General features: G+C 21.4%; 4 protein-coding genes across 4 annotated transcripts; 2 read left to right on the top strand and 2 right to left on the bottom strand.

The window, feature by feature from the left end:
- Positions 1–820: 820 nt before the first annotated feature.
- PRELSG_0302900 (conserved Plasmodium membrane protein, unknown function) lies at positions 821–2,741 on the bottom strand (the record flags this gene model as incomplete). Its single annotated transcript, XM_028680016.1, has 9 exons — positions 821–865; positions 979–1,043; positions 1,117–1,166; positions 1,263–1,390; positions 1,516–1,558; positions 1,638–1,779; positions 1,944–2,061; positions 2,201–2,523; positions 2,705–2,741. The coding sequence occupies 9 exons, from the start codon at positions 2,739–2,741 to the stop codon at positions 821–823; spliced, it is 951 nt and encodes a 316-aa protein (XP_028531554.1).
- A 632-nt stretch (positions 2,742–3,373) lies between these two features.
- Positions 3,374–4,453, top strand: PRELSG_0302800 (conserved Plasmodium protein, unknown function; the record flags this gene model as incomplete). Its single annotated transcript, XM_028680014.1, has 3 exons — positions 3,374–3,658; positions 3,898–4,097; positions 4,273–4,453. 3 exons carry the CDS (start codon positions 3,374–3,376, stop codon positions 4,451–4,453), a joined length of 666 nt encoding a protein of 221 aa, XP_028531553.1.
- Positions 4,454–5,663: 1,210 nt separating this feature from the next.
- On the bottom strand, positions 5,664–15,326 carry PRPF8 (pre-mRNA-processing-splicing factor 8, putative; the record flags this gene model as incomplete). Its single annotated transcript, XM_028680013.1, has 2 exons — positions 5,664–15,128; positions 15,282–15,326. 2 exons carry the CDS (start codon positions 15,324–15,326, stop codon positions 5,664–5,666), a joined length of 9,510 nt encoding a protein of 3,169 aa, XP_028531552.1.
- A 3,837-nt stretch (positions 15,327–19,163) lies between these two features.
- LISP2 (liver specific protein 2, putative) lies at positions 19,164–22,679 on the top strand (the record flags this gene model as incomplete). Its single annotated transcript, XM_028680012.1, has 1 exon — positions 19,164–22,679. One exon carries the CDS (start codon positions 19,164–19,166, stop codon positions 22,677–22,679), a length of 3,516 nt encoding a protein of 1,171 aa, XP_028531551.1.
- Between the last annotated feature and the right edge of the window lie 311 nt (positions 22,680–22,990).

Raw genomic sequence — 22,990 nt, 5'->3', positions numbered from 1 at the left:
TTATTTAAAATATAATTAAAAATTATGAGAATTTATATTGCATGTACTAAATTTATAAAATAGAAATATATATGTATAGATACATAATAATTATGAAATTAAAAATTTATAAATATTTACATAAATATACTAAGTTCCCTTAATTACTATTCATTCTTTTTATTAAATATATATATATATAATATTATGTAAAAAAAGTTATATATAAAAAAATATTCAAAAATTATTATATACAAAAAATAAATATATATAATTATACAAAAAAAAAAATTTTAAATTATTTGGATTAATTTAAATAAAGAAAATCTTCTAAATATATATAAAAAATCTCTATATAATCAGGTTTCTAGTTTCATTTTACGCTATTTTTATTAAATCATTCATTTTTTATGTTTTTTTAATTAATATAATTTTCTTTATGTATATTAGTGTTTTTTTTTTTTTTTATATTTAAACTTGGAAATTAAAACAAAAAAATAATTCAAAAGTCTTATAATATTTAATTGAAACAAATGCTATAAAAAAAAAAAATAATTATTACATTTTTTCTTTTCATGTGTTCTCTTGATTTCTGATTATTTACTTTTTTTTTAATTTAAAAATTATTCATAATATCCGAGTACATTTCCATATTTTTAATGTTTTTTTTTTCTCTTTTTTATTTTAAAAATGAAAATATATTTTTCTTTTTTTTGATATTAAATAAGGAAAAAACATATTAAAGAAGCATTGATAATAAAAAGTGAAAAATAAAAAAATTCATAAGTTTTAATGCATAAAAATTTAACTTTTTTATTAAAAACAAATGCTTTTATAGAAATTATCTTCTTCTATATCTTAAGTAAACGTTAAAATAATGAGACAACTAAAAAAAATAAATAAAAAAAAAATTATTGCATTTAAATATTCTTAATTTTATTTTTAATAAAAATATTATTATTATTTATAAGTTATTAATTTTGGTGATTTAAATTTTACCTTGTTGAATATATTTAGAAATATTTTAGGCACCTTGGGATGAGACAAATATTGTCGAATAATTTCTATAAAAAAATAACAAAAAAAAAGGTAGTTAATATAAATATATTATATATATATATATAATAAAAAGTAAACCTCCATTTTTAGAAAAACAAGCATGAAAATAAGCATCTGAGGAGCTGTATCTAAATAAAAAAATTAATTTAAAAGAATATATTTGAAATCAACAAATTATATATTATTAAAAAAGAAAAGTTTTTTCTTTTTTTTTCTTCTTTTACTTTAATTTAAAGAAATGTAAATAAATAATTAAATTTAATAAACTAGCTCTTTTAAAAAACAAGCATATAATTATAAAAACCAAATTATAAATTTCAATATTGGCTCTCATCATATATGTATTTAACATCTGAATTAAAAAAAAAAAAAAAAATATATCATTTATAACATATCAATATTTTCTAATAGAACTTTTTTATTTTTTAATATTTAAAATTTTATATTTTTATAATTTATTCTTAATATATATATTACATTTTCATCTAATAGTGACACAACTTTATTAACATAGTGATTTCTATAGAACAAAAAGAAAAAAAGATTATAAATTCATAAATATGTGTAACTTATATATTTTTATCAAATAAATTATTTACTTCTGAATTATCGATGGAAATAATGATTTTATTTGTTTAAAAATTATAAAACTATTTATTAGAAGAGTTAAAAAAATTGGTAAAAAAATTAAAATGGCATCTTTAATAAAAAAAAGTATTATAGAATAAGATAAATATTGACCTATATGAAAAAAAAAAAAATAAATAAAATATATATGTATGTATATATTTTAATAACTCATATATATAATTATATAAATGTTAAGGAATCAAAATAATTAAATTGTTTTTTAAATATATATTTTTTTTAGTTATAAATTATTTATTCTGTATTGTAAGAGATACCTTTTTCACTAGAAAAATATTGCAATAGTGAAAAATTTTGTTTCTTTGTTTTATATTCTAAATATAATAAACCAATAAATGAAAATAAATAAGAGAAAGATACGTATGTTCCAATTTTCTATAAAAAAAAAAAATATATATATATATATATATATTTGTTTATTTATTTATTTATTTATCTTTTTTTTTTTTCTAATTTTCTCTTTTTGTAATTATTTGTTTATAATTATTTTTTTTTTTTTTTTCTTTTAAATTACCTTATATAAACTTAAATTCAATGAAAGAATTATAAAATAAAACACACTAAAGCATAAGACAAATATGAAATAAAAAAATATTAGAAATGGTAACTTTCCACTATAATTATAATAATTGTTATTATGAGAATAAAAATTCTGATAATTTGAATTGTCTGGATTTTCTTGTTTCATTTGATCAAATTTTGTACTTAGATCGAGATTTTTGTCAATGTTCTTCTGAAAATACTTTTTTTTATATTTTTCAATATTATTTATTGAAGGAGATGGATATAGATTACTTAAATATAATTTCCATTTTTTATCGTTCACCCAATCATGATCTAGTTAATTACAAAAAAAAAAAAAAAATAATTTTATTATTTAAATTAAATTGGATATATAATAAAAAAAAATACAACATATATGTATATATATTAAAAATATTTAGAGAAATATAGTTTTTAATATATTGAAGGTTTATAAAAATACAAAAGAATAATTTTCCAAAATAAAAAAAATTACTTAAAAATTTTTCCTCAGCTTCTGTTAAATTTCTCATAATTCCAAATAGATCTTATTTTATAATGTTAGAATTTATTCGTTTTTAATTAAAAATTTATAATTTAAATATATTAAAAAAAAAATATAAGTTATAACTTAATACAAAAATTGAAATTTAAATAAATGTACACATGTATATTCTATTGTAAATCGTATTATATTTTCAAATGTGGTATTTTTTTTTTTTTTTTTTTTTAGCATTGGTTCTCATGTATTAATTTTATTTTATAAAAAAAAAAAAAAAAAAACTAATCTATTTATTGATTTATATTTTCAACTCATTTGATTACATAAAAATAAAAAAAAAATTAATTTTATCAGAGTATAGAAATTTCATTAATTTCAATAAAATATGAATTAATTAAAAAATAATAATTTAATGATAATTTGATATTTCTTTTGTATTATATGCATATATATTTTTAAGTTTTTTTTGAATTATTTTTTTTTTTTTTTCATTAAAATTACTTTTCTTAATTATATAACTTAATTTCTTTTAAATATAATCTTACTTTTTTTGCATAATATATATATATATATTTATGTATTTTTAATGTAGTTTCATATATGTTTTTTTGATAATTTAAAATTTTATGTTTTATTTTAAAAATTTTAATATTTTTTTTTAAAATGAATGAAGAAAATATAAAAGAAAAATTAAAAATTTCTATAAATCATTTAAACAAAAGAAAACTAAAATTTGACATAAAGAACTTTCCTATAGAAAAAACAGTTTATGAAATTTTTAATATATTTTCAAAAAATCTAAAAAACAAATTAAAAGAAACATTACTAGAATTAAAAAAGAGAAAAAGGAATTGTGATATATGTTCACAGAATTTAGATACTTGTTATCCTTCTCTTTTGTATGATATAGATATAAATAATACAACATTTTATTTTATTAAAATAGAAGTAAGAAAAATAAATAAATAAAAATAAGATAAAAATAAAATAAAAATAAAATAAGGAAATTGAGTAAATATTGTAAATGGAAATGCTTTATAAGAATAGAAGGAATATGATAGAAAAAATATATATATATATATATATATATATATACATATATGAATTAAAAAAAAAAAAATTTTAAAGATATTTTAGTTGTAATATATTAAAAGAGAATATTTTTTTTTTTTTTTTACCCTTTTTAGATTTATTGTATTAAATGCTACAACATAAAGAATTTTTCTATATTTTCAAATAAATTATATAAAAGTATAAATTCAAGTAGTTTTTTAAATTTTTCTCACATTTATGAACATTATTACAATGTTAATAACTTAGAAATAGAACAAAAATATATTCTTGAAAATGATATAAATAATTATTTTATAATATCTATATTAGCAAAGTAATATAAAATATTTTTGTCTATTATTTTTAAAAAAATTATATTATAAATTTTATTTATGTATATCTATTTTTTTATATTTTCATTTTAACATATATATATATATATAAGTTGTTTACATCATATATATACTAGAGATTGTAATTTTTTATAATAATAAAATTTTTTTTTTTAGGAATTTAAGATGGAAATGTTCAACATCTCACAAAACTTTTGAGGAATTTTTAGAATATTCTTTAAATGATTATAAACAGAAGCAAAATACAAATAATACAAGAATGTTAAAAAAAAAAAAAAGGGAAACATTAAAAATTATTCCCAATAATAGAAAAAAGAAAAAGTTAAATTACAAATAAAAATCTGATAAAAATATAATTAAATAAAAATTTGTTATAATAGAAAATAAAAATATCTATATAATTTTAAATTAAATTTTGATTAATATATGAAATTTAATAAAATTCATTTGTACTATTTATTCAATCTACCACATGGTAAAGTTATCGTAAGAATATTTTATCTAAAAAAAAATATTCCATTTGTGTCTGGTAATATATGCAGATTCTTAATTTTTTAAATATATTTTTATATTTTTTTGTTTGAACAAATTTTTTTATATAATTTTATATATTTATTATTTTATTTTTTTTTTTTTATATGTTTCATTTTCTTTCTAAAAATAATACGTTTTATTATTTATAAATATATTCTATTTATCATGAAATTATAATAATCTAGTAATTAAATATATTTTGAAATTTTAAAGTTATTATTTTTTTTATGTGCTTTAGAAAAAATTGTTCTTTGAAACAGTCATAAAAAAAAAAAAAAAAAGAAAAAGAAAACAAAACGAAACAAAAATAAGGAAGCTACTTAATGTAAAGTTAAAATATAAACTTATTAAGAATAAAGTATAATTAAGTCATAAAAAAGAAATTGAAGTATTGATATTTTCATGTTAAAATATAGATATATAATAGAATAAATAAAAAGAGAAAAAAAAGGAGTAACTTGAAATTTAAAGGTTTCTCTATAATAAAAAAAAGTTAATAAAATCTATTCATTTCATAAATAAAATAATATTTATTTATATAATACCATATTATTTATTTTCTTTTTCTTTAAATATTATTATTTTTTTAAAATTTTCATTAAAAATAATTTATTGCATTAATGAAATTTTTTAGAAAAGTATTAAAGGAAAAAAATATGTATATAATCATTTTAAATAAAAAAAATAATGAATTAAAAAGGAATGAAAAAAATCACATAATAATGAAATTATTAAAAGTGCTTATATATATATATGAATTAATTCAAAAAAAAAAATTTTATTTTTCATATTATTCTTTTTCGGTAATTAAAAACATGTTATTTTCTCTAATTTATATAAATATATATTTATTTATTCTTAAAAAGTTGACTAAAATAGTTCTAAATTATATACTCGATTTTATTTTTTTTTGTTTTTTTAAATTGTACACATATTTTCGTCTTAAGGTTAAAAAAAAGAAAAGTGAATTAATAAGAAATAATATAATTTTTTTTTTTTTTATTTTCATTTTTTTAAATGAAAGATGTTTCAATATCTGCTTCATCTCCATCATGTTGATCGAGTAAAGAAAATTGTAAAAAGTGATTAGGCCTATGGATATCAGCATAAAATGGTTGAGGTATGTCTAATTGAGCTGAATATTTTTGATTATTATTAAATTTAATTCCCATTAAATTGTAATTCCATATATTATCTTCGGGTATTAAAAAGAAACCAACAAAAACATTTGATAATAATATTTGTACTTGTTCATATAAATTATTAATATTAGGAAATGCATATAAATCAGATGAATTTTTTTTATTTTTAGCAAAAGAATAACCTTCCTCAGTTAATTTATAAGCATTAATAGTACAACTACCAGGTGTAAAAGAACATGTAAGTATAATTGTTTTGTTTTTATCCCAAGTCTTGCATAATTCTACATTATCTTCATTAATATCATCTGCTGCTTCTTCATCAGAAACATTTCCTTCTGATTTTTTTTTTGATGTTTTCATTTTACATTCTTGCAAAAAAGATAAATGAGTGACCATATCATAAGTAGTTAAATGATTACTTGTATTAGAACAATTAGTTGTTTGTGTGTGTATCCATCCTAGAATTTCTAAATTTTCTAAATATTTACTAGATGGTAAATAATTAGATAAAGTTACTGATTGATAATTTCCTATTTGCGGAGGTATAAGTATACACTTAATTTCTTTCACATAAGAATTATCTGGTGGTGAAGAACCGTATAAAAATCCACCCACTTGTATTTTTAAATCTGATATGCATATAAACTTTTCTAATAAATTTTTAGCAATTACATATGTATAATCATTAATTGAATTAATACTAGTAATGTTATCTGGATTGGTATTTTTCAAAGCATTATTAACATATATATTTTTTGTTCTAAATAATAAAGAACTATTTGCTAGATATCTAATTTTCCAATCAGTTTTTGTGGTAAATGTTTGTTGTTCATGAGGAGATAAAGTAGATACAATAATTTCATTACCATGTTTAGTAGTTGTTTTAGATGTAGTAACCTTCATTTGTTGTTCAATATTATCCAAGTTATTTTTTTCTAATTCTGCAATTTGTTGTCTCTGTATTGATGGAGGAGTTATTTCCATACCTAACAAAATATCTCTTATTTCGTTTTGTGTTAATGATGCTATATGCACATTATTTCTCTTGGAATAGTCATTTAAAATAAGATCTTTAAGTTGTACTTCTAAATGAATCCATTGATTATTATTAAATGAAGGCCATATATGATGAGGTTGAGTGATTATATTTTTATTTGGTTGCAACAAAATTTTTGTTTGCTGAGGATTTATATGCAAACTTCTTAAAATTAAAATTAATCTACTAAATGCTGTAAAGGAAGAAATATTGTTTAACCAATCATCATATAAATTGAATAGAAGCATTTGTGGTTGAGTAGCTTTCAAAATTAAATCCCCTATTTTATTAAGTTTTAGTAAAGCTTGAAAAGGTAAATTTAGTTCCGTTCCTTTTATTATAATATTAGGAAAATCTAATAAATGTACTTCTAATGGATCTAACATTCCTTTTCTAGTAACGATAATTTGTTTTGGCTGTTCTTCAATAGGTAAGGATCTAATTAAAGAAGCGACTTCCTCAGCAGTTTTCCATTTAGCTAATTGAGATAAACGTTTTTGACCTATCCATACAGAAGTATGTATAATTTTTAAAAACAATTGTCCTGTTTTGGGGTTTAATATAAATATAGCACCATTGATTGGTTTAGTTGTTAAATTTCCTTCAAATGTTTTATGAATAGTAACTCTATAAACATTTGTATCATCAACAAACCATATAGTTTGAGAAGAAAACAATTCATTATAATTTTGTGTATTTAAATATGGTTCTGTTGGCTCTGAGGAATACAATTGCAAACCTTTTCTTATCCTTTCTCTTAAAACATATAGTGAAGGATTGGATTGAATAATTTTTTGTAATGCCTTTTGCATTAAAGGTTTTAAGTTGTTAAACCAATTCCCATAAGCAGAATATAAATTATAAGCTAAATCTATTCCTATTAAAACTCCTGTTAAACAAGGGTAAATAGATAAATTATCAGTAGTGTAATCCAAGAATTTAGCTCTGCTATACCTTTCAATATCATGTGAATCAAAATCACCCCATCTTAATTGTATATCTATCCAATACTGATTTGATGTATATGGATAAGAACTAAACGATAAAGGGTTATTTGCTTTTACTTCTGTGTTATTACTAAATATGTTATCTTCATCAGATAATAAAGATGGTTTGGAAATCCCCCATTTATAATTTGCAAACAATAAAATATCTGCACATGAACTATTCATTTTATAAGATTTTCGTGGATGAATAGTTTCTTTTTGTACTGTTTCAATATCTAGTAAATCACAATTTAAATCAAAAACTTGACATATATCCATAACGAGTGATTCATGAATTTTTTGCCACAAATGTGCACGAAAAATTTGTATTAATGATATTTTTAAAGTAGGAATTTTTCCATGCATAAATATACCTGTTAAATCTAATTGTACCTGAAATCCTACATAAACATTTGCTCTGTTAATCGTTGGGGACCACCATAATGTAAATCTTCTGTTAGGAATTTGATTTAAACCACTTCTTTGAGCATTTGTTAGTTTTTTATATTTCATAGATTCCTCAAATCCACTTGCTTTTTCCCAAAATAATCCTTCCCAAGTAGGAAAAAATGTTCCTTTAAATAAAGTGTGTTCTAGTATGCCTTCTACACCACCTAATGCTTGAATCATATCTGTCCTATAATTATTTAAGTTCCATAATTTTCCGTCATGTCTTTGATTAGTCCACCAGAATGGATTACTTTTAATAATTTGGTATTGCTTAAACAGCTGCCTTATTCTCCATCCTTTATCATAAGCTAATGTATGTCTATCCTTTTGAAAAAGCGTATTTATTCTTGGTATACCTTTGTCCCATGAATCTTCTAAATCTTCTAAAGTAATTTTTTTATTTTGGTTATGGCATTCATTCCTTTTTAATGCATATTCACACCAGACTCTTTGGCTTTCTAAAAATTCACTTTCCCATGTAGATATATATCTATATAAATTTGGAATTAACTGATCTTCTTCATGAGATAAACCGGCTCTAAAATGAGTTATTTTTCCATTATCCGTTTGTTTCATATATCTTAGATCAGACTCTGGTATTAATATATGACCCATTGATAACATACCTAAACCTCCTAATTCTTTAGGAGTATAAAAAACAACAGGTGGAAAACGAGATGGCATTTTAGAATTTAGACCAATTTTAATACGTGTTTGTATTTTATTTTCACATTTTACTAATAAATCTAATAACTCTTCTGTATCTAAGACAGCTTCTCTAAAATATGTCATTAAACCAATTAATGTTGTATTCCATTTATTTGCAATTTTTGTGAAAGTAGTACTTCCCGAAGACATTAATATTTGCCTAACTCTATTTTCAAATCTTTTCATACTATTTTCTGAAACTTTTAAATAAGCTTCTGCTGTAATTTCTTTTGTTACTTCATTTTGTAATTTCCACGTTCCTTCTTTTCCACTAGATGATATTACTACATTTTTTTCATAAGAATTTTCTTCGTTATTTTTTAAGTTATTATCATTACCCTTTTCACCCCCATTTAATTCCTTTTTATTATATTCATTTATATAAGAGGTATATATATTTAAACCGTAACTTAATTGTCTAATTTTTGGTAATATACGTACTTCAAATCCTGCAATAGAAAATAATAAGTTAGGATTATCTCTAGAATAAACACTGACAAATGTGTTATAATGATCCCAATCTAAAGATGTTAAAGATCTAGGTATTCTATTTTGTATTTCCCAAAATGTTGCTCTACCTAAATTAACATCATGCTTCATTTTCCTCATTCTGCAATCTCTAGGCCAGCAAGTTTTGTTATTGTAACCAACAACATTTTCGTTATTGGGGTCTGGGTTTTCTGTTAAAAATTTTTGAATTAAATCTTTAGATTCTTCATTAGTAAACTTAAATAATATCCATATTTTATCTACATACCTACAATATAATCTAATTGGATGCCTTGTTTCTATATGGACATTTTGAAAACTTAGAAATTGATTTACATCGTTATATGGTCCTGCAATATCATAGGCTCTTGTTAATCCTAATATTAGTAGATCAATTATAATAGCATAATACTGAAAAACAAATGAGGAAAACTGTAAACCTCTAATAATACCAAAAGAATTTATATGATTCATATCTTTAAATGTTATATTAGTATTATTCTTTGCTGTAATATAATCTGCTATATTATGATCAACAATTAGACGCAATAATCTATTTAATAATGTTAAATCGATTTTTTCATATATTTTATTGAACTGAGTTTGCAGCATGACAACACACTCATTATTTTTTGTTTCCCAAATATTATGCAAATTATTTATACCTTGACACATTTTATAAACCAACAAGGGTTGTGGTTCATTATCTGATGGTTTTACCCAATTAGGAAACAAGTTTCTTAAATCTCCTTCATACCATAGGTACTGATCTAAATATGCATCAGTAATTTTTTCTAATGGATCTACTTCGTAAACAGGTACTAAATGAGTATATAAATCTAAAAACGAGATTGAAATTTCTTTAAAAGCTCTTTGTGTTAATAGATGTCTCTTTATTCTTGATAATGTTTCATAAGGATTATCGTATGCCTGTTCAATAAAACCTAATTCTTCCCTTTGGGATTGATTAAGTCTATTTTTAACAGTAAATGTTTCTTTTAATTTCTCTAAAGCTAAAATTAGTAATTTTGTATCATGTTTATAATTTAAAGGTGGGAATGGTATATGTGTAAATTTACGGGACTCGAACCAATGAATAGCAGTAGTGTATAAAGCGACAGCTTCTTCTCCACTAACATAAGGTCCGTCTTTTAAATATTCATGCTGCCTTTCTTGCTCGGCTTTTAACCATAACCTTGTTAATCTACCTAAGTTTTTCTTACAAACTGTTTTATCTACTGTAGCACCCCTTTTTATTCTTTCTCTATTATAGTATGTTGCATTAATCCACCAATCTGCTTTCAATTTAATATATCGAATAATCATATTTTCTACAGGTAAAGGCAACCCAACAACTTTCCATGGAATATTAGCTTTCCAACACCTCCAGGCTTCACTTAAATGTTGTAATATTAACCTTGCTTTGCTCTTATTATTTTTTAGCCCTGCAGGTATCATATCAATAATATCATGCATAACTGCAGCTCTTAATTCTAAATCGAAGTGACTTTCTACCCTTTGTTTTGTAACTGTTTTGGCTATACCTTTAGAAACTCTACCTTCAAACTGCCTAGCTAACAAATTACTTAGCCATCTTTCTAGTAATGGTATTACACCTCTTAAAAAAAATATCCAAACCCTCCATAAAGGGGCCCAAAATCCACAACCTGGCCCTTTTCCTACAGATCCCGTATTGAATCTATAATAAATTAAATGTTTTAAATCCTTGCACATTCTAACTTGTCTCATTAGTCTATATTTATATCTATACATTCCTGTTAATTGACCAACATGAGAAAATATATACTGAATTCCATCTGCTAGTTGATATGCATCAATATTACCAAGTCTATATTGTACATGGGAATCTACTATAGATTTTGTTAGCCTTAATATCTCTCTGCATAAATGAAATGCATTACCAAAACGAGATTTTTTTCTTTCTTTTGTAGTCAATGTTTTTACAGGTTTTAGATTAAAATTGTAATCTAAATGCAAATAATTTAAATTTTTACGATGAATTAACAAATTTAACATATTATACCCTTGCCTGCACACTTGTAAACCCACTTCTACCCAATCCATTTCTGTGCATTGAAAAAATTTTGTGCTCTTAAATATTCGAAATAAATATTTTTTTTTCATGCTCTTGGGCCTTTTAGAATGTAGATGGTTTAAGACCCAACATTTTAAAAGTTTCTGGTAAGATACTCTTACCTTAACTGGATATTTAGTTGATATATGTTCCTTAAACCATGATTGAACCAATGGAATATCAATGCCTCTTCTAGTGTATCCACATTTTTTATTAAATGGATAAGGAGCATGATATAATTGTATTCCATTAATTGTCCTTTCTGTATATAATGGGTAATTATGTAATAAAGGTAGAATACCATATTCTACTTTTTTAATAATCATTTTTTTTTTTTTTTTTTTTTCTTCTTTTTTTCTTAGTTTTGAGTCATCCTCATCTTGATCTTTATTTTCATTGTCATTGTATGAATGCTTTCGTTTTTTATTTTTTTTATAATATTTTTTTGGATTATTATCACAAGAATTGTTTTCTAAGGTACTATCAAGCTCATAATGCTCATCTTTATATTTACTTGTCTTGATACTTACATTATTTGAGTTATTATATTTGTTACTAGAAACATTCGTGTCACTGTTATCAACACTATCGCTACCAGTCATGTTGGTGTTGCTATTCTTTTTATGTCTATGATTTTCCAAATCACTATCGTGATCACTCATTTCATAATTGGAATTATATCCTTTCTTATTTTTTTTTATTTCTTTCTCTTCCTTTTCTTTATGCTTTTTTATAACTTTTTTGTTTTTGTATTTTTTTGTTTCTTTTTCACCCTTTTCTTTCTTTCTCTTTTTATTTTTTCCTTTAGTGTAATACCCAACATCACTAGAATTATTGCTATTACTATCATAATCATCTTCCTCTTCATCACTATGAGTTTTTCTCATATTTTTATTTTTTCCTTCTTCAATATCTTTCTCATTGCCTAACACATCTTCGTAGTAAATTTCTCTTCTTATATATGTTAAGTAAAAGTCAAAGCTTGTTTTATTTTTGTCTTTATTGTTGAATTTCCTAATTTTATAGGATGGAATAGGATTGATGATAAGATCAAAATAGAAAGGTGGCAAATCAATATCTTCTAATTTTATATAAACACACATAGGAGTATGGTATTTGCTAACAGCAATTTTTCTAGGTCTGTTATTATATAAATAAGGAAATGCGATTTTATATTCTGTTCTAATTTGTTGTCGTATAATAATTTTATTAATATCATTGAATTCATTCCAATCTTCATCATCTTCATATATATCTCTATATAATGGTTCAAACTTTGGTCCTCCTGGTATAGCCATATTTAAAGCTTTGGCAGTATAAAAAGATTTTAAATTAAATAAATAGAAGTAGTTGTCATCCTGAAAATCACTGAATAGCTGATTTCCTAATCTATACAAAACACCCATTTGCTCTAGAGTTAATTTATATTTTTTATAGCTTGTTCCGTTTATATGATTTTTGTTATATAATAATGGCTTAGATTCATAAAACCAATCAATAACACTCTTATCTTCTTCTTTATCTAACTTCATTTGTATGCATTCTAATGGCTCTATATCTAATATATTGTCTGCATAATCTAATGGTGGTTCTTCATCATCAAAAGGAGGGAATCTCATTCTCTTAAAATGCTTTCTATCTCTTTTTTCTCTTCTCATCATTATCCACATAGTACCCCATTGAGCAATATATAAAGGATCTATTACAACAAATATTTCATTTACAAAAGTTATAGCACCTGTAATATGATAAATTACTTTTGTATTTTTTATTTGCTCCCAAGGCATTGGTATATTTTCCAATAATTTATATACTGCATGAGGAATATATTTCAATGCACCTAAATAAACTCTTTTATCATATCTATATTTTTTATTACTCATATCACCATGCTCTTTTACAATTTTTCTTAAATGCTCACATGGCATTTCTTCTTTTTCCTCTACGACACCAAATTTTTTTTTTTTTGAATATTTTTTGCTGTTTAGCATTTTCCATTTTCTAGCTTTTTCTTTTATTATAGAAAATACTTTAGATTCATGAATATTTTTATCTGAAACACTTTCTATTTTATTATTTTTCATATCTAAATCTTCTTCATAATGTTTCTTATATTTTCTTTTTTCATTTTTTATATAATCTCCTTCCCTTTCTTCATTTTCTTTTTTTTCTTCATGCATTTCTTCTTCTTTGTCATCAGATGGGAATATATCTTCCTCACTTTTTAGTTGTTGATAAAAGTAAATCTGTGAAGAAGGGTTATTTGGCATCTGCGTTACTTCATTATTATTCATCATATTAAAGTTAGATAAATAAGTGTTTGACGGCAAATAATAAGATGCACTTAAACCTTGTCCTGCAATATTCATATTAGGATTACTTTGCATATAGGGTCTATTATTAAATTGAATTGGTGTTATATTTTGATATGAATTATAATTATTCACGGAATTTATGTTTTTTATATTTGCATTATCAATTGAATTAGTTGGCGTATTACTCATTTTATTATTTTTCACTTTCATATTTGGCATTTTCATCATATAAGGTGGGAGATTCATCATATTTGGCATAAAATTGCTCATATTTATTGGTAAATTGGGTGCATTAGGTGGTAAATAATTCATATTTGGTGGTAAGTTACTCATATTTGGTGGTAAGTTACTCATATTTGGTGGTAAGTTATTCATATTTGGTGGTAAGTTACTCATATTTGGTGGTAAGTTACTCATATTTGGTGGTAAGTTATTCATATTTGGTGGTAAGTTACTCATATTTGGTGGTAAGTTACTCATATTTGGTGGTAAGTTACTCATATTTGGTGGTAAGTTACTCATATTTGGTGGTAAGTAACTCATATTTGGTGGAAAAGCATTCATATTTGGTGGCATACTTTTAATATTTAGTGGAATATTACTCATATTCGATGGAATATTTTTTTCATTTCCCGTCATATTATTCATATTGGGGAATATATTGGGAATACTAGATGTCAAATTTGGAATAGTAGATGAATTAGGGGATGGAGGATAATTATCGGCATTTTGTGCAAATGAGTTTATATTAGGTGAAAAATTGTTCACATTTGGTAATATGTTTTTCATATTTTCTGGTAAATTATTTATATCTGAATTCACATTTTTACTTTGTTGTATATTATAATGCATATTAGCGTTGTTTTGTGTATCATTATAATTCGTTGTGGCATTTGGTAAATTTGAATTTCTTAAAATTGGAAATTGCCCTTGCAAATTAGTATTATTAATATGTTTTGATGAAATATTTGTGTTTGGTTCTTGATTATTTATATTCTTACTACTATAAGAATTATTCATACTTATATTTTCTGCATCATCTTTATTATTAGCATCATTAAAATTATCATGTTTATTATTATTTATATCATCTGCATAATAAATATTATCATTTTTTTCTTCATTACTTAATTTTTCATTTTTTAAGTTAAATGATGAATTTAATTCATCCATTTTATTTTCTTCACTATAGTTATTCATCACAGTTTTTTCGTGATCCTCATTATTTTGTGTAGAATTTATAATATTATTACTATTCTAAAAAAAAAAAAATTATATTTAAATAAAAATATATTTTATTTTTATCATTAATATAACAATAAAAAATAAAACTTTGCTTTAAATTAAGGATGAAAAAAATAAACACTTATAAATGTACATATATATATATGTTTATTTATTTATTCTTACATCATTCTTATCTGAGGATTGCTCACATGCTTGATTGTTTTTCATTTTAAAAAAAATAAATTTAATAATTTTATATATGAAAATGTATGTATATTTTTACATTTTTTATTATTTATTTTTTTTTATAATATTTTATCTTTTTACAAAATTTTAGAAATGTCAAAAAATTTAATAATAAAATAGTTATAAACTTTATTAAATCTTTTTAATTCATGAAAAATAGTACATACAAGATATATATATAACTTAATTATAAAAAAAATAATAAAAATAATAAATGTAAATTAATTCAATCTCATGTAAAAGTATAAAAGAATTAAAAAAAAAAAAAAAAATCTGAATTTCAACAACATACGAAATTTTTTTAATTTTTATTTAATTTAAAAAAAAAAAAAAAAAAAGTGCATATATATTCAATTGTTCTTGAATTATCTTTTCAAAAACTAAAAAAAATACATTATATATATTTGAAAAAAAAAAATTATAAAAAATATTGTAACATAAAATAGGAATAAAAATCGTTTTCTTAAATTTACTTTTCTGTATAAAATGTAAATAATAATGTTTAAAATAAAATAAACACAAAGCTAAAAAAAAGATATGTTAATTTCATAAAAGAACATTTAAAATTTTTCAATATATTAATAGGTATATATATATTTTAACAGTAGAATTTAAGATATTTAAGTGTATAAATAATTAAAAAAAAAAACTTTAAGAATATTTTATATATAATGAATTAAATTCATAATACAATATTATAAATGTTATAAAATAATTTTTGAAATTTTCTGTATGTATCTAAGCTAAAACTAAAAAAATACAAGAATCCATCGCATATAATTTCACTATAAAAATTAAAAAAAAAAAAGGAAAAAAAAAAAATAAATATAAAAAAAAAATAAAATAAAATAAAATAAAACGTAAAAAAGAAAGAAAAAGTAATGTAAGATATAAAAACAAGAATGTGGTATTAATGAAATGAAAAAGAAACATTGAAAAAAAAGTTACACACAAAAATTAAAATGGAAATAAATTTAAGAAATATGATAAAAATAAAAAGAAAAATATAGAGAAAATTAAAAAAAATGAATAATAATAATAATAAAGCGTAAAGCATAAAAAAAGAAAAAAAAAAAAAAGAGAAAAATGAATTAAAAACTAATGAAAAAAAAATAATAATAATAGTAAGAAAAGCATAAAATTAAAAATATATATCAAAAAAAAATTCATATAAACAAGGATGAATTTTGACTAAAATTTGTTTTATGCAATTTTTCATTGTATATAATTTTATTATAAGAGAAAATAGTAAGCAGAATTAAAATGAAATTGGCAATAAGCTTTTAGAAAAATATGTTTCCATATATATAAGTAAAATATTAGGTTCAATAAATAACATATAAAAAAAAGAATAATATCAATGAAATGATAAAAAAAAAAAATTCATATTGTAAATTAATATTTTTACTTTTGAAGAAAATTATCCTTGTCTGTTAATTTTTTCTATTTTAAAGGATCATTTTAATGGGCTTATAAAAATTTTTTTACATTCTCATTTTTTAGATAAACTAAAAGTTCATTTTTATATCAAAAAAATTTTCTTAAAATTATTTCTGGACATTTATAAAGAGAAAAAGTAAATATTCTATTAAATATTACAATGTTTTATATGCATATTAACCAAATTATAATAATCATTACAAGAATTAGATAAAAAGTGAATTAAATATATAAATTTATTGTACCCTTTTTCAAATAAAAAAATAAAATAATAATAGTTTTAATTAAAATAATAACTTGAATGAAAATTACAATAAAAATTAAAGTATAATAAAAATATGTGATTCATTAAATATTATTCTTAAAATGTGTTATTTTATGATTTTCTTATGTTTACATAATGTAATAGTTTGCTAAAAAATATGTTAATATTTTTAATGTTTAAAGTTCCCCCAAATTCTACATAAAAAAAAGAATTAAACTGAGAATACTTAAATATTTTAAATATATTTATTAAGAACTTACAAGTAACTAATTTAATTTAAAGCTTATTTTAAGCATACTTTTTACTACATTTTATATATAAATTAAATATTATAAAAAAAATATTTATTCAATAAAAAAAAAAAAATTATTACCTTTGATATATTTCGAAATAAACTCTCCTCAAAAATTCAACCATTTTTTTTTTACATTCTTTAATAAGTTATTTAAGGAAAAAAAAAAATATTTTTCTTAATATTTTAAATATTTTTTTTTTATTGAACTTTTTATTTTATTTTATTTATATTAATCTGTAATTTTAATATAAAGCATAAAAAATAAAAAAATATTATGTATTCATATTTTAAAATATTTTGCTAAAAATTATTGTTATTTGGAACACTGAAGAAAGACACATAAAAATATATTAATTTTACATTGAAAATATTATATATATATCTATTAATATAAAAAAGACGATAAGCAAATGAACAAATTTAAATAAAAAAAAAAACAAACATTTAATGTTACATGAATTTCTAGATATTTTTCTATTGTTAAAAATATGCAAATGAGTGCATAAAAATAATAACGTTCAATGAAATGAAAATTTCCATTTTTATGTTAGATTGTAAAATGATAAAAATATATATATATATATATTATAATTAAATAAATGAGAAACACTTTTCTCGTAGAATTATTACAATTACTTAAATATATTTGGAATTTTTTTTTCTTTTTTTCTCTTGTGTTTTAAAATATATGCGTTAAGAAGAATATGCAATTTGTTTTTTCTGAAGAACAAAAGGTGAGTTACATTTTAATGACATTCATATTTTTACTACGCTTCTAAAAGCGTGTAATGTTGCACTTTTTCTTTTTTTTAATTTTGAAAAACTATAAATTATTTTATAAGAGGGAAAACATTTTACTAAAAAAGAAAAAAGTTAAAATAAATTTTTTATTCAAAAGTAAGCTATTTAACTTTAAAAAATTATAATGATCGAATTTATTATCCTCTATATCCCTCTTTAATTTATATGGCTTTCAATTACTAATGAGACACAAAAATCATAATAAAAATTTAGATGTTGAAAAAATTCGAAATATTTAATTTTTCTAAAACAATAATTAAAGAATTAAAAAAAAAATGATAAAATAAAATTAAATGAAAATGATGACTCACATCAAATTAAAATAAGACTCATGCAAAATAAAAATAAAAAAATTTACAATTTTTTTTATTGCCATTTTTCAATAAAAAACAAATTTTTTTATTCTAATTTTTATAATATAAAGATTTAAAAATTATAATTATTTATTATTATTATTTATCTCTAATAACTTTTTATACCTTAAGTTTTTTAACTTTTTTGTAAGTGCATACATGGATTCAAGATTTTTTATTTTTTCTTTGAAGGTATTCTAAAATTAGAATTTTTCTTTATTTAAAAGTTTTAGATAACTACAAAAAATAAAAGCAAAAATCATTCAAACGATTACAACTTTTTATATTTTTCTGCAATCAACTTCGTATGAAAAATTAGTACCTATAAGTATTTTAAAACTTTCTGTGTTTCTATTTTTTTATCTAGACATTTTTAGATGTCTATGTATTTAAAATATATATATATATACTATTTTTAATATAGTATTTTAATATCTTTTTTTATGAATCCTTTATAAAAGTACTACTATGTTTATAACTATAATTTACAAAGAAAGTGTATAGAAAAAAGTTACTTATATGAAATTTCATAATAAGAGAAAAAAAATGTTAATAAAAAATAGTAGAATATATATAAATTAATCAAATAGGTAAAAAGTATTTTACAAAAAATAAAATATATTATTAAAAATTTTTTTTTTTGTATAAGATATATATATATAAATATGAGAGAAACTTTGGGAAGTATAAACTTTATATTAATAATACTGTGTTTGCTTTATATTGTTGGAATAAATGGTATGAAATATTCAATAAAAACATGTGATTTTAGAAAGGATGAAATTGAAGAATGTGTAATTGAAGCAGAACCTTTAGATGTTATATATGTAAGATGCCCTAAACAAGAAAAAAAGAAAATGCTTTCTTTAATAAATGATTGGGTTCCTAGTATAATTCCTAATAAATGCTTTCATTTAGCACATTTTACAGCTGATATGGCAAGAGATAAAAAATATTTACATCATGGATTTAATATAAAGGAATTAGTAGGTGAAGGAATAATAGCTGCTCCAGGAGATGACGTTAGTGTTTCACAATTAATAATTCCTCCGTATTCTTATAAGAGTAATTCTATATATTGTGGATGTGAAGTTCCTACTAAATCTGGTAAAAAAATAAAAACTGTACATATAAAGATTCCTAAAAGTAATGTAATAGTCAAAGGTTGCGATTTTACTTTTCTCGACACAAACATAAAAACGGATTCCTTTTTAACAAATTTACATAATGGTACTATTGAAAAAGGAAGTTCTTGTGAAATAGATCTATTTCCTGGAGAGATTGGAGGTATAAATTGTACCTCCTTTCCTTTAAAAGAAAAAAAACATTTTAAAAATTATTCTTATGAACCAAAAAATTGTTTTAAACAAGTTTATGTAAAAGGAGAAAAAATAGATATTGATGAAATTCTTCCTACAACACTTATTTATCCATTTGATTTTCCTGAAAAGTCTTCTTATGAGGGTATTTATCCTAGATACATTAGTATACCTAAAGATAACGATGTAAAAATCGATTTAGAATGTATATGCATTCATAAGAAAGGGATAAACTCGAAAATAGAAGGTAAAATGATTATACATGTTTTAGATAAAAAACTTGTAGATGATTTTGCTAAGAAAGAAAATGATAACTTACATATTGAAGAAATTGACAAAATAGAGATATCTAATGAATCAATTAAACAAGTCATAAACAAAATTTTCCCTAATAATGAAGAAAATGAAGGTAATGTACTTCCTGAGACTGATAATAATGGAAATAAAAATTATGCACTTTCTCATATCGGTAATGAAGAAAATGAAGGTAATGCATTTCCTGAGACTGATAATGAAGAAAATGGAGGTAATGTACTTCCTGAGACTGATAATGAAGAAAATGAAAGTAATGTATTTCCTGAGACTGAAAATGAAGGTAATGTACTTCCTGAGACTGATAATAAAGGAAATAAAGATTATGCAATTTCTCATATCGGTAAAGAAGAAAATGAAGATTATATATTTCCTGAGACTGATTATAAAATAGAATACAATAACAATAATGAATCTGAAGAAAGTAGGAATATCCTAATCAAAGAACAAAATATAGAAGAAAAAAAAACATCATCTAGCACAGGAGGGAGAATACTAAATGAGGAATTACTACAGTTAAAAGAAGTAGAGAATGTAAAGAAAGATGGAGAGAGAACAGAAGAGGAGAAAGAAAAGACAAATTCAAAGGAAGACATAAAAGAAGTTGAAGGGAAGAATGACATAAAAGAAGGATATGAATTAAAGTGTAATGTTCCTAAATCTAAAGAAAATGAGCCAATGGAACATAAAATAGACAATGATAATAGAGATATAATTAAAAATAATTTGGAATTATCTGGAAGAGACATTAATGAGATGCATGAGTTGGATTACTATTGTAATGATGTGCCTAAATTTGTTGAAAGAGAATATGTATTTTCAAATAAAAAATACTACTATATCAAGCCTGAACCATATAATATTTTAAAATTAAAATGTCAAAAAAAAGATTTCCATGATAAAAATGATTATGAAAGGATTCACTGTTTTTCATCTTTTGTTGACAATGAATCGTTACTAAACAACATGACTGGAATATCCAATGAATATATAAGGAAAATTGAAGAAGTGATTCCAGGTTCTTTACCTGAATTAAAAAATGATGACGGTTATGAAAGATTGTTTATTTCTTCTTTCGTTGAAAATGATATTTCTTTATATTGCTACTGCCAAAATGAAACAAAAAATGAAAAAAATGGTATGAATTCATCATTTTCCGTAGTAAATATTATTTTTAAAAAAAACTTTAATAAGACAAAAGGATGTTCTTTTCAAATTGATGAAGTTGATGATTATTACAAAGAATATACACGAAGAGAATCATTTTTAAGCAATACAATAATTCTAAATCAAATGAAAAACAAAAATGAATGTATAGTGAATGCCTCAAATGAGATTGTTGGTTTTCAATGTGGACCTCCTTACAGAAATAATAAAAATGATAAAAAAAATTTTAATGAAAAAAATTATCAAATTTCTGATGTAGCTACTAAACAATATTTAGATGATGAAACAAATACCGATATTGGATTTTTTAAAACTGAGCCACCTAACTGTTTTGAATATGTTAATGAAAATAAAAATATTCAAGATATTTTACCTAACACTATTGTATTCCCCACTTCTGACATACTGATTGGAGAAATGAAAAATTATTATACACGATACATAAAATTAAATGAAAATCATGCAGGAAAAGTAATATCATGCTACTGCAATTATCACAGAAAAAATGAAATAGTATATTCTGGTAAAATAACAATAAAAGTTCAAAAAGGCGAGAACGTTCATTTAAGTAGCGGAGGTATCTTTAAATCGTTACAAAAAATTGGTAAGTCAATGAGTGCAAAAAAAAAAAAAGAAATGCATAATAATATAGAAAATAGTGAAGAAGAGAACTATGATGATACGAAAAATTACAAGAATAATTCGGAAACTTATCCATCGGGTGAATATGAAGAAAAAGGAGAAGTTTACATCTCTAATAAAAGTAAAGATAATACAGAAAATAATTTATATGAAGAACATGAAGAAAAAATAGAAAATGATTACTTTTATGAAAATGGGGAAAAAATGGAGAGCGATGAAGATGATGAATATAATGAAGAAGAATATCATGAAGACAATAAAAATAGTGGAGAAGATGAAGATGATGAATCTAATGAAGAAGAATATCATGAAGACAATAAAAATAGTGGAGAAGATGAAGATGAAGATGATGACGAAGATGAAGATGATAACTACATGAATTTGGATTTAAATGAAAAGGATGATGATATAAGTACAAAAGTGAAAGAAATAAAAAAAAGTATTAATGCACAAAATAGTATATTACAAGCGGGAGCAACCCAAAACATGGTCGCTGTTAATAACTCAAAAAATGTTACTATTGTATTCCCAGAAAGTAAAATCAATAATGATATCAGTGAAAAAAATGAACTTTATCCTAAATATATTTCATTAAAATATGAAGAAAGGGTTGATGAAAAAGAAGTAATAAATAAAATTTTCACAATGCAAAAGGAATTTTTTCCTCCTCTAAGAGGGTTAAAAACTAAAGATGAAATTAAAGAATCTAAAGAAAAGGATGAATTAAAAAGATTAAAATAATCATAAAACAAAGGATAATACAAAATAAATCATATTAGAAAAATTAGATTCACATTAAGTTATAAAAAACTAAAGTAAAATTTTGAACATTTTATAATAAAATACAATGAAAATTACATAAAAAGGAAAAAATATTTAATCGAAAAAATATATATAATATATATAAATTTTTTTTAAAAAATTTTTTGAATTATACATAATTTTTTTTATACTTTCAATAATTCATTTATAATTATATGCTTTAATTGTAATTTTTTAAAATCTCTTTTATTAACTTATTCTATTGATTCGATTAACAATTCAAATTAAAA

This window comes from Plasmodium relictum, assembly GCF_900005765.1.
Source record: "Plasmodium relictum strain SGS1 genome assembly, chromosome: 3".
Taxonomy (NCBI): domain Eukaryota; phylum Apicomplexa; class Aconoidasida; order Haemosporida; family Plasmodiidae; genus Plasmodium; species Plasmodium relictum.
Note: the sequence above shows the minus strand (reverse complement) of the source record. Positions and strands in the feature narration are given on the sequence as shown.